This window comes from Pistacia vera, unplaced genomic scaffold, assembly GCF_008641045.1.
Source record: "Pistacia vera cultivar Batoury unplaced genomic scaffold, PisVer_v2 Contig31, whole genome shotgun sequence".
Lineage (NCBI taxonomy): Eukaryota > Viridiplantae > Streptophyta > Magnoliopsida > Sapindales > Anacardiaceae > Pistacia > Pistacia vera.
Window position 1 is genome coordinate 504,249 of NW_022196124.1, and position 12,885 is coordinate 517,133.

The following is a 12,885-nucleotide window of genomic DNA, read 5'->3' on the forward strand; positions in this document are numbered from 1 at the left end:
AATTGATGTGGTAAAACTATTTTATTATCACATTATTTTTTTTTAAATTAGTATTTATTGAATTAATTTTATATACAAATTCATATATTCACTTTGTGATACATCAATTTGTAAAAATTGTATAAGAAATATGTACAAAAAATTTATATATCTAATATTATTCGTATTGTTATTCATTTGGTTGAAATATCTGCATTTGTTACAGTGATAGCATTTCTAAAGTAAATATATTTTGCTATCATGCTATGATGACAGTGATGATTGAGCATATTAATTGATGATAGTTTGAATATATATTCACTGCTATATGATGGACGACCGTCCAAACTATGATGGACTGACGTCCAACAAATTGTTGGATTGTTGGACGTCAGTCCATTGTTTTTTTTTTTTTAAACAACACAACTTTTTATGGACGAATGTCCATAATACTATGAACGACCGTTCGGGATGTATGAATGGTCGTCTAAAAATATTGGACGTCCGTTCATTTATGTCAGTATTCAATCGTCCAACGTGACTGTCTTCATGTGTTTCGGTGTAATTTTTTGGTGATATAGCATTTTTACTAGATATTATAGGGTTAATGTTTAAACTATAAATACATAAAATATAGTTTTTTCGTGACTTTGACCTCTGTCAGGTAATGATAAAGATTGACGGGTATGGAAAATTGGTTATTTACAAAGTTTATAAGTGGGAAAAGGCAATTATGGCAAACATGGAAAGTTTAGTGATTTTTGATAAACCGATGTAGGGCAGATCAAATAATGTCCCTCACTGCAGTGCTTGACATGTGAGGTGGGAAGATTAGTGCTGACTCATTTGGCCACATGCATGGACAATTTATATTAATTATTTAGTGATTTTTATTAAATGGATGTAGGACTGGTCAAATAACGTCCCCCACTGAGTAAATGACATGATCCCACTGAATTTTTGTCGAAATTACTTTTCCCACCCATAAAATTTGAAAAAACCAATAAACAAACCCCACAAAATCAACACCATATCGCAGAGAACACCAATATAAGCACCTTCNGACTAGCAACAGAATCTGAAGCTGATTTTTTTTATTCCAAGAAGTTTTAAAAAATCTACAACAAGATCACTAGCAATTGCAATAAGATCCAGAACTATGTTAGTGTAAAGAAACAGAGTACTGGTTTGTCATCAAAACATTGACCAGATGAAATAAAAAACAGAAACTTTGTAAAGAATACGTAAGACCTAATATTCAGAACTAAAAATAAACAGAATAATGAACAAGAAGAAGAGAAATAAAGCACCTAAACGAAATACAGAGACAACACAACACAAGGAAGAACGAAAAAGGAATGCAAAAGTAGGGAGTCTGGCGTTGAAATTTATAGACTACCAGAGCCCGACAATGGTAAATGCGGAAAAAATTTCTACGGCTGGAAATAAATTACACCAAGAGCTAGAACAATCATGGTAAGAATTGACTGTACACCAGAACAAAAAATAATCAGGATAGAAAATAAAAGTAAAAAAAATTAATCATGGGCATCTGCTGTTCGCGCGATCACCCCTTCAGGCCGGATTCCGGTCGATGCCGACCTTCAGAATCCAACTTGCCGCCACTCCAAGCTTCACCGGCCTCCCCTCTACAAAACCGCCAACATCCTCGGCCGAGATTGTTCTCTGATCACCGCGGCATCACCTAGGATTTTTGCGCGGTAATTGCGATTGGGATTTTGATTGGAGTAATTTTGGAATTGCTTAGACGGAATTGGGTGGTGCCATGCGATTGTCTCTAAAAATTAGTTGCTGATACCTGGGCATCGCGCGAATGACTACTGCAAGTGGTGGTGGAAGACGATAGCCCGCGGTGCTAGTAGTGGTGGGAGAGAAATTTCAATTTTGGGAGAGATTTGATTTAGGGGAATGAGTGAGATTTGATTTAGGAGAAAATCTGTGAAAAATGAATTTTGGGAGACAATTTTGAATTTGGGCGTCTTCCAATCGTGCAAATCACTTTCAATTGACTTTTTTCTGTTTTTTTTTTTTTTTTTTTTGGTGTTATGGCGTGGTGATAAGCTGACGTGACATCTCATCTGCCACGTCAGTCAGGATGTATAATCGGGAATGTAATCTGTAAATGTAGCATTATTGTAAAGATTGACGGTGTATGGAAAATTGGTTATTTTCAAAGTTTATAAGTGGGAAAATGCAATTATGGCAAACCTTGGGTGAGAAATTGTCCTTCATTTAAGTTTCTCGGAAATTACGAGATACAGTCTTAAAATACTACAACATAACATTAATTTATTTAGTGATTTTTGATAAACCGATGTAATACAGATCAAATAATGTCCCTCACTGCAGTGCTTGGCATGTGAGGTGGGAAGATTAGTGCTGAGTCTGCTGGCTCATTTGGCCACATGCGTAGACAATTTATATAAGAGTAAATGACATGTTCCCACTGAATTTTTGTCGAAATTACTTTTCCCACCCAAAAAATTTGAAAAAACCAATAAACAAACCCCACAAAATCAACACCATATCGCAGAGAACACCAATATAAGCACCTTCACATGTTATTAAATCAAATCACATGTCAGGTAACAGATTCCATCGATAAAGATTGACGATGTGTAGAAAATTGATTTTTTTAAAGTTTATAGTAGGGGTATTCGGTTTCAAGTACCTTGTATTTTTTGAAGAAACCGTAATCGACGGTTCCTAGAAATTTGAAACTGGAATCAGAACCGACGGTTCCAGTTCCTAGGTACCCAGAACCAAAACTTGTAACAACGGTTCCAGTTTTGGGTACCCTGTAAAATTACATTACCCTCAAAAGTTTTTAAAATGGCAAAAACCCTTAAAAATTTACAACATAAAATGGCAAAATTACTTTTCCCACCCATAAAATTTGAAAAAACCAATAAACAAACCCCACAAAATCCACATCATATCGCAGAGAACACCAATATAAGCACCTTCACATGTTATTAAATCAAATCACATGTCAAGTAACAGATTCCATCGATAAAGATTGACGATGTGTAGAAAATTGATTTTTTTGAAGTTTATAGTAAGGGTATTCGATTTCAAGTACCTTGTATTTTTTGAAGAAACTGTAATTGACGGTTCCTTGAAATTTGAAACTAGAATCGGAACCGACGATTCCAGTTCCTAGGTATCTAGAACCAAAACTTGTAACAACGGTTCCAGTTTTGGGTACCCTGTAAAATTACATTACCCCCAAAAGTTTTTAAAATGGCAAAAAACCCTTAAAAATTTACAACGGTTCCAGTTCCTAGGTATCCAGAACCAAAACTTGTAACAACGGTTCCAGTTTTGGGTACCCTGTAAAATTATATTACCCCCAAAAGTTTTTAAAATGGCAAAAAACCCTTAAAAATTTCAAACTTTCATTCCTAGGTATCCAAACCAAAACTTGTAACAACGGTTCCAGTTTTGGGTACCCTGTAAAATTATATTACCCCCAAAAGTTTTTAAAATGGCAAAAACCCTTAAAAATTTACAATGCCCCCCCCCCCCCCCCCCCCCCCCTTGGTTAACAAAAAATAAAATTACAAGTTATAAATTCAAAATTACAAAGTCCATTACTTTGTAAAGGTAGATTTTCAAAAGTCAAACTAACTTACTTTAAATGTTATAAAATTAAATATATTCACATTACTTTTTCTAGAAAGGTTTTAATTAACAACCCGACTTTTTTATATTAGTCTCGGTTTCCGATTTCGGTTCCTAACTATAGGAACCGAAACCGCACAATAACGGTTCCAAAAATTTGGAACCAGAACCTGCCCATTGGCGGCCGATTCTGGGTAGAAACCAGAACTAAATACTGGGTATCCACTGATTCCGGTTCTAATTGGTTTTTTTGAACACCCCTCGTTTATAGGTGGGAAAATGTAATTATGTAAACCTTGGGTGGGACATTGTCGCTCATTGTATATTTCTTGGAAAGTACGAGATGCCTAATTAAAATACTACAAGGTACATTAATTAATTTAGTGATTTTTACTAAACCAATGTAGGGCTGGTCAAATAATGTTCCTCACTGCAGTGCTTGGCATGTGAGGTGGGAAGATTAAGTGCGGAGTCATTTGGCCACTTGCATAATTATTTATTGATTTTTACTAAATCGATGTAGGACTGGTCAAATAATGTCCCTGGATCACTAACATAAAATAGAAGACCCGCTACGTGGAATCTAACTATTTATGAGTTATGATAAATCAATAATTTAACCATATTTTTCCGAATAATACTCGAGCTGTTACAAGGCTGTCATTCACCTCCTTGCGACAGCCAAATCTTTTATTTCAAATTGTGCACCACCACCTTGCTGTCTTGAGCATATAATACTTCTAACATATAAACATTTTATATACTTATTATTCAAATTATTAATTGTTTAAATTAAGGTCCTAATCACGTTACTAGAAATATATATCCTATTGCTACCTTAAAATATCAAGATTCCTTATACAGACTTCATCCGGGTTTTTTTTTTTAAATAAATAGCTTCACTCCTTTTATTAAATTTAAAAACATGACTGGGTGGGTACTCCTTTGTCAGATTAATTACAATTAATATAATAATTCACTAATCCCATCATTTATGCAATTACCATATGCTTTGGGATTAATTTTTAAACCCCTGAGGTTTAGAACGCTAGCTCATTGGTCAATCATGGCTGTTTGAAAGATAAATTAAGCTTAATACCGTATAGTTTTTTTTTTTTTTTTTTAAATTGTTATAACATATAGAGTTGCTATAATCAGCTCATAATAAATTGGTTCTCTAGTGGGGAAAAGTGTTCTATGGTCATCGGTGAATCATGGGTGTTTGAAAGATAAACTAAGCTTAATACTGTATATATATTTTTTTTAATTTTTATCAAAAGGAAAGGAAAGATAAAAATAATTTTGAATGAAAGGAAAGGAAAGGAAAGGAAAGTTATGTGAATCATGGGTGTTTGAAAGATAAACAACACAATTTGTCTCTATAAATCAATTTAACACATATAGTTGTTGTAATCTGCTCATAACTAAACTGCATTTGTAATAGGGAAAAGGAAAATTCTTTACTATTTTAACCATCTTCATCATAATTTCAAAAATAATAGATCATATAAGTATGTAAGGTCGGTAACTTTTTTGCAATTAATTAATTAATTAGACAAAATTAACGAAATCAAAGAATATGTTGCATAATAACATAGTTTGTCTCTATAAATCAATTTAACACATATTGTTGTTTTAATCAACTCATAAATAAATTGTATTTGTAATAGAGAAAAGAAAAGTCTTCTATGCACACGTTTATAGGAGAAAAATTTTCAAAATATCCCAAATCAATACACATCGTAATTGAGGGACAAAATTTCTAAATATCCCAAATCATGTTTATTTATAGCAATTAATTGTTAGTGTTATTCCATTCACATCAACTTTGTTACATACTTTTTGATTAATGGGGTACTCCTTCGCCCTATTAATTAATTAATTAATTAATCCCACCATACGTCCAAGTGTCACACATCTTTTTTCTTTTATATGCTTAATTTCAAAGAAACCAAATGTGGGCATGCCTAAGGCTAGCTGAAAAATGGTGTTCATTGGCTTAATGAATGGGGGGACAGAGCTATTTAGAAAAAAATTAAAAAGAGAGAGTTACTAGAAAATTTGGTACTATCTTTATTGACATTAGTCAATACATTATAATTTATAATATTAATTTGATTTATGCATGCATACCATTAGTTTTTTTTTTTTTTTTTTTCAGCTTTAAATTTAGAATAGTGCAAGATTTTGTGTAAAATAAATCAATACAAATTGAGTTTATATACAAAATTTAATTTGTAGAATTACTCTTACAACTAAAATCAGTAGTATCTATTGAATCGTGAATGAACTTTAGCAAAATTGATTAATTATGTTCCTCTAGTTATACTTAATTAACTTCATTTTTACCGAAAATTTGAGTAGAAAGTGAAAAAGATAACCTTTAAATATAGTTAATAGATTAGGGATAAAAATAAAGTAGAAACCTATTTATAAAGTTATCAATTAGAAGACAACATGTAAAAAAGAGAGGGCAATTGTTTCAAAATACATAATAATAAGATTTCTTTCTGTCACTATTAAGACTAGTAATATCAATACCATTGAAAAATGAATGATAATAAAATTGAAAAATACATTTCAAAATTAAATGCGGTTGGCTTCTGCCACATGTAATAAACTTTAGGTTATTATATATAAGGATAGGATGGATGGCAGCATTCAGTATCATAACACAAAAGCATACGAAACAAATATCTCCATTTCTTCTCTTTCAGATTATTGACCATATCTGAGTATGGCTGAAGCAATTGTTTCGGTTGCCTTGGAGCTGCTGGATTCAATTCTACTTCCAACTGCTGGCTTCATAGGAGAACAGGTGAGGCTAGTGGGAGACGTTGAAGAAGAAGTAGACAAGCTTAAGAACAATCTTCAAGCCATTCAAGCTGTGCTACTTGATGCTGACCAAAAACAAATGAAGAATAAAGCTGTGAGAGTTTGGTTGAATCGGCTCAAAGACGCATGCTATGACGTGGAAGATGTGTTGGATGAGTGGAAAACTGAAATGATGAAACTGAAAATTGAGGGAGGATATGTTCATAATGCTCTTGCTCCTAAGAAGAAGGTATGGTGCCTTTTTCCCTCTCCTTGCTTTGGCTTCAAAGAAGTTGTTTTACGTCATGATATTGCAGTTAGGATAACAGAGATAAATAGAAAGTTAGATGCTATTGCGAAAGAAAAAGGTGGTTATAATCTTAATGTCATTCCAGCTAATGAGAGACCTGATTATCCGCCAATGCAAACTACTTCTTTTATTGATGTATCTGATATATGTGGTAGAGATATTGAGAAGAATAATTTAGTACGCAAGTTATTGTGTGAGAGTAGTGAACAAAGCCTCCAAACCATCTCACTTGTAGGGATTGGAGGAATTGGAAAAACAACTCTTGCTCAATTTGCCTACAATAATGATGAAGTAAAGAGCCATTTTAATTCAATAATATGGGTGTGTGTATCAAATCTTTTTGATGAGTTCAAGATCGCAAGAGTGATCATTGAAGCTCTAAAAGTTCCTACTCCTAATGTAGAAGATCTACAATCTCTTCTTCAATGTATTCATAACTCTATTGTGGGTAATAAATTTCTTCTTATTTTAGATGATGTATGGAATGAAGATCACAAAAAATGGGAACCGTTCTTTCATTGTTTGAAGAACGGTCTCCATGGAAGTAAAATTTTAATTACCACACGTAAAGAGTCAGTTGCATATATTATGAAATCAATTGATATTATCAACGTTGAAGGATTGTCCTTTGATGAGAATTGGTTACTATTTAGGAGCCTAGCTCTTTCTAAAAGACCTACTCATGAGAGTGAAAAATTAGAAGAAATTGGTAGGGAAATCGTTAAGAAGTGCAAGGGGTTACCTCTTGCTACAAAAACCATCGGGAGCCTTTTGCAGTTTAAGAGGAATAGAGATGAATGGCAACGTGTCTCAGGTAGTGAGATGTGGAAATTAGAGGAGATTGAAAGTGGTCTTCTATCCCCTTTGATGTTGAGTTATAACGATTTGCCATCCTCAATAAGAAAATGTTTCTCTTATTGTTCTATCTTTCCAAAAGATTACCGTATAACAAAAGATGAATTAATTAAATTATGGATAGCACAAGGTTATTTGGGGATAGAAAAAGATACAAAGTTAGAGACAATAGGCAAAGAGTATTTTCACCACTTAGCAACACGATCTTTCTTCCAAGAATTTTCATCACATTTTGGAGATGCTATGGGGAGATGTAAGATGCATGATATAGTGCATGACTTTGCGCTATTTTTAAGTGATGGTGAATGTCTTGCTATAGAAGTCAATATTGGTGATAATGATCTATTTATAAACTCTTCTAACAAAAATGTTCGTCATTTAATGTTAAAGGTTAATAAAGAGGTTCCATTTCCCATGTCCATTTGTAGCGTCAAAAGTCTACGTAGTCTTGTGATTGAGTATGTCCATTCATTGTCAAGTGATGTTTTTCCAAAGTTATGTGAATTAACATGTTTAAGGACATTGAAGTTCACCACTTATTTTTTTGATCAAGAAGTTATGGAGATTCCAAAAGAGATAGAAAAATTAAGACATTTGAGATATCTTGATTTTAATCGGCAATTTATCACAAGATTACCTGAAAATTTGTGTGAATTATGTAATTTGCACACTTTAGATATTACTGAGAGTATGGTAACTGAATTACCTGGTGGGATAGAAAAATTAGTAAATTTGAGGTGTTTAAAAAATATGACAAGGTCGTTGCTTTACATACCAAAGGGGATTGAAAAATTAACAGGTCTCCAAACATTATCGGAATTCGTTATAAGTGGTGGTAATGATTATGATAGCAGAGCATGTAGTCTTGAAGGAATTAAAAATTTGAATAATCTTGAAGGGAGCCTGAGAATAAGAGGGTTGGGAAATGTTACAAATGTGGGTGAAGGTAAAATGAAAGAAGCACTCAAAAATAAGAAAAACCTTACTGGTCTGGGTCTGCAATTCGATAAGGGAACGAAAAGTTTGAGAAGGAATCATGTCTCTTGGAAAACTTTTGAAGAAGGGGAATCGTGTGAGGATTATGAAGTAGTCCTTGAAGCTTTACAACCACCTCCAGAATTAGAGCGGTTGTCGATTTATTTATACGCAGGCAGAACTTTCCCCTCCACATGGAAGACGTCATTAACCAAGCTGAAGAGTTTATGCATTACGTCTTGCCCAAACTGTAAGAATTTGCATCCTTTGAGAGAATTGTCATCCCTCGAAGAAATATCTATATATTGGATGGAAAGTGTGAAAAAAATGGATAATGAATTTTGGGGGATTGAAAGTGGAGCCTCTTCATCATCTTCATCCTCTGCTTTCTTCCCCAAATTGAAACAACTCAAATTTTGGGGATTAGACGAATGGGAAGAGTGGACTTACGAGAATACAAAGAAGGGAGAAGAAGAAGAACATATTAGATTCATGCCATGTCTTGCTACCTTGCATATCAGTTCCTGCTACAGATTAAAGGCACTGCCAGATAGCCTTCTTCAGAGGACAACACTTAAGAAATTGATGATTTGGGGATGTCGTATTCTAAAAGAACGATACAAAGAAGGAACAGGAGAAGAATGGTTCAAGATCTCTCACATCCCTACCATAGAAAATTGGTATTGAATGGGTCAAAGGGAAGCAATAAACATCAACCCACTAGCCACAGGTAATTACTTAAGCATGCTCTGTTATTTTTTTCTAATCTAGGAACCAGATAACATTTTTTTAAATCAAATTATGTGTTATATTATTGTCTGAAGCAACAGTACAAACTTATCTTTTCAATTTCTTTTTAAATGTTCAATCACTTCAGCTTATTTATTGTTGTTTTTTCAAAAATTACTTACTAAAAATGCTAAGTTTGAAGTTCATTTGTTGAATATCTTTTACTGTTTCTGCAGGCTTGGAAAAAATTGACCCAAATCTGGTATTCACAGATGCAATGACTTTTCCGGTGCTACTCATGTCTGATATTAGAAACCAGGTGATTGGTGATTGTGTTTCCATATAGTCTTTTATCCTTGGATTTCACATTCTTTAATTAATACTCAATCAATGTTCATTCAGAGGCACAAATTTATTAGTCCAACAGGCTTAAAAGACGGGACAGCACACAATGTGGCCAGCTGGAGAACAGAAGAAGATTTACAATAATTTTTTCCATTTCTATTACCTCTTAAAGCTCTGGTTCGAATTTCTTCTATAGCTCTCTGTTTCAATGAGGTCATTTATTAAATATATGTGTCACTATTTCTACAACCTTGTTAGGCTCATGAAAATGACTATTTAAGTGATTAAAATACCCTAGTTGTGATTTAATTGAATTATATTAAGACAATTTATGAATTTATAAATTTATTCATGAAATCCCGTTCTAATGTTTTTTTACAAATGTACGAGTCCTTTTCGTTCATTATTTTGATTGTTTTTAAAATAATATTTTGAAAAAAATTAAATTGGGCAAGTATTACGATGTAGAATTTAAAAAGTAACAAAAATATCTCTTATATTTGTTTATTTACTAAACACTCTTATAATAAAATATTAAAAGTTAATAAAAACACCCCCAACTCATCCATTAAATACGGACAGTCGATCACCACTGTCGGAGGGTGACTGAAGTGTTTTTACAATTTCTAAAAAAAAATTTGGGAGTGTTTAGTTAAATTAACAAATTTAAGAGAGTTTAAAAGAAATTGAAAAATATAGAATAATATTTTGAAAATAATGGTATTTTACTATTTAATTTTATTGGGAATACTGTTATTAGTATATTTGGAATTATTTTTGAGATTGTTTAAGTCATATTAGGTTGTAGTTTATTGATTAAGGCTGAATTTGTCCCTTTTATGCTGTTCAGGGGTTAAACTGGCATACTTCTATGAGGCTTATTTTGTCACTTTTCAATCATGCAGGGACCAAAAGTTCTCTCTTTCTACGTAAATGAATGAAGCTACGCAAAACCAGGAGGGCAGCCGGGAAACCCTCACCGTTCGCCGGGTTCGGGCCATTTCCGGTCACCCTTGACCTCCCCTTGTGCCGGTTCATCTTCCACCGTCATCTCCACCGTAGATCTAACAGAATCCGGCGGCGTTTGGGCTTCCTTCGTGCGACCTTTTATCTTTCGGCGAGTTTCTTCCATTTTCCGGCGAAGGTTCGGCTTCCCGAGTGTTGGGTCATCTTCCCCTAGCGCCATTTCACCTTCCCCGAGCTTTCTTGCAGCTGATTTGACTATTCTCCGGCGAGTTTCATCACTTTACATATTGTGACTCTTCGGCTTCCAGGCGAGTTTTCGCTCACTTTCCGGTGATGTTGCACCTCCCCAGCTACCGATCCTCACTCCCCAGCTCGAGAGCGACCTCCCGGTTCCTTCGGGTCATCGTTTCGCCACCGGCCGCCGGGAACCACCACTGGAATCCTCCCTTGGCCACAAACCACCTTCGCCAACTGCCGGTGATTCGTTTTCCACCATGACCGGCACCATTTCACCATCGACACCACCATGAGCGGCTGAGCTCCCGGTTGCCCGGTGTAGGCCAGACCAAGTTAAATGCACTACCAGGTGGCCTTTTCCAGAAGACAACTCGATATATCAATGATAATTCATAAATGTCCTATTCCTGAAGCACATCAAATTGATGGTCGTACTCGTACCTGCAAGGAAGCCCAAATTGAATTATCAATTTGACAGCAGCTACCAGCAACCCACAAGCCACAGGTGATTATTGATCATCCTAATTCAATTTTTGTATTTCTAATGTGCAGCATGGTTTTTGAATTTATTTTCAAATTTCTGAAATATAGGTTCGAAATTGAACTTCAATATGCTAAAATACAGACATGCAACAGGTTTCTTTAGAAATCCTCTCTGCTTTTGATTTGTGAAAGTATTAATCTTAGTAATATATTGGTCGATGGCAGATTATATAGGCTTTGAGTTATCCATTTTGCATTACTCAAGATTTCAACGCTAATAATCATGAATCAGTGTTTCAGGGTTGGATTTTTTTCACTGGGGCAAAGAAATTTATAAAAAATGGCTATAATGCATTGTGGTCCACAAGATAGAGAATAGCAGAATGTGATCAGCCGGAGAAGAGAAGAGGATTTGCAGTAATGCTTTTCATTTCTGTTATCTGTATGACCTCTGTTTTGATTTTTCATCTAAGCTGTTTCAATTTTTCTGGAGATAATGTCTTGCCAAGTTTGTTTTCTGACTATTCAAAGCAGTTAAAACAAAGATCTTTTCCACAACTGAACTTTGAAGCTTTAAATGTTAAATTTCCGTCATTGGTTGTCTCTTAAGGTTGGATGGATCCAATCAATTATGCAGCGCGCGTGTTTTAGTTATGATGCATTGAACCAAGTATGACATATCATTAACTCTATTCTTCATTTAAATAAGTTCAGTTAAATGGTGCTACTTACGAATGTAGAATGGTTTCTGGAAGTTAAGAGAAGCAATCAAACTGAATTTGTTCCAAAGATCAAATTGGCTATTATCCTTGGTAAATCCTCTCTATACTTTCTTCATTTACTTATGTCCAATAAAAAATTATGTCACAGAAAATATTGGCTATCATATTAGTTTTTTCTTTATATGCAAAATTGATTTGCCATCAATGCTAATTATGCTGAGAATATAAAGCTTTGTTACTTATTAGCAGATAAAATATACCTAAGGACAGAACTACGAAGAACCGATTTTTCTTGCAAGAAACAGAAAATATTTCCGATGAAACAAGTGCCTAATGTTTTGTTTCCACATTTGCTTGGTGAGCTTCTATACGTTTCTATTTCCTTCTTGCTCTTGTCTGTCTTGAAGAATTAAGTTTTTATTGATAATAGGCATTGTTCTATGCAGATATTATTGCTTTTTAGCCAAGGTTGCTAAAAAGAAGTTGTGACCAGCGAAAGGATTTATTAGTTATTCAGAATTTTCTCCATTATTGTCGACTTTTATCCTGTAAGTAATATTTTCTTCTTAATGTCAAAATTTGTATCATATTGGTTGAATTTTAATGCAAGATGACACACTGTTACCCCCTCTTTTTTCTGGTACTGAAAGGATGCAGGAGAATTCAACAATAAATCTGCATGGATTGGAACTCCGAGTGCAATTTGTAATTGTATTGCAGAGCGTGGTCTTGGTCAACCCTCAAAATCAATCTTGTTATCTCCAAGAATATCCTGTGATACAACCTGCACAATGGATAAAATCCATTTCTATTTCTCTTCTAGGA

General features: G+C 34.1%; 2 protein-coding genes and 2 long non-coding RNA genes across 4 annotated transcripts in view; all 4 read left to right on the forward strand.

The window, feature by feature from the left end:
* Positions 1 to 12,885, forward strand: part of LOC116136249 — a 54,988-nt gene that overhangs the window by 24,511 nt on the left and 17,592 nt on the right. The gene's annotated exons all lie outside the window — the stretch shown is intronic.
* The window catches only part of LOC116136242 (putative disease resistance protein RGA4), a 42,485-nt gene that overhangs the window by 18,153 nt on the left and 11,447 nt on the right, over positions 1 to 12,885 (forward strand). The window lies entirely within an intron of this gene.
* LOC116136244 overlaps positions 1 to 12,885 on the forward strand; it is a 29,087-nt gene that overhangs the window by 11,834 nt on the left and 4,368 nt on the right. The gene's annotated exons all lie outside the window — the stretch shown is intronic.
* LOC116136239 (putative disease resistance protein RGA3) lies at positions 6,283 to 9,860 on the forward strand. Its single transcript, XM_031421960.1, has 3 exons — positions 6,283 to 9,308; positions 9,544 to 9,626; positions 9,710 to 9,860. The coding sequence occupies exon 1, from the start codon at positions 6,362 to 6,364 to the stop codon at positions 9,263 to 9,265; it is 2,904 nt and encodes a 967-aa protein (XP_031277820.1). The 5' UTR covers positions 6,283 to 6,361; the 3' UTR covers positions 9,266 to 9,308; positions 9,544 to 9,626; positions 9,710 to 9,860.

What these genes read in the sequence shown, in the direction of transcription:
- LOC116136239 (XM_031421960.1), top strand. Translation starts at nt 6,362, where the DNA reads ATGGCTGAAGCAATTGTTTCGGTTGCCTTGGAGCTGCTGGATTCAATT.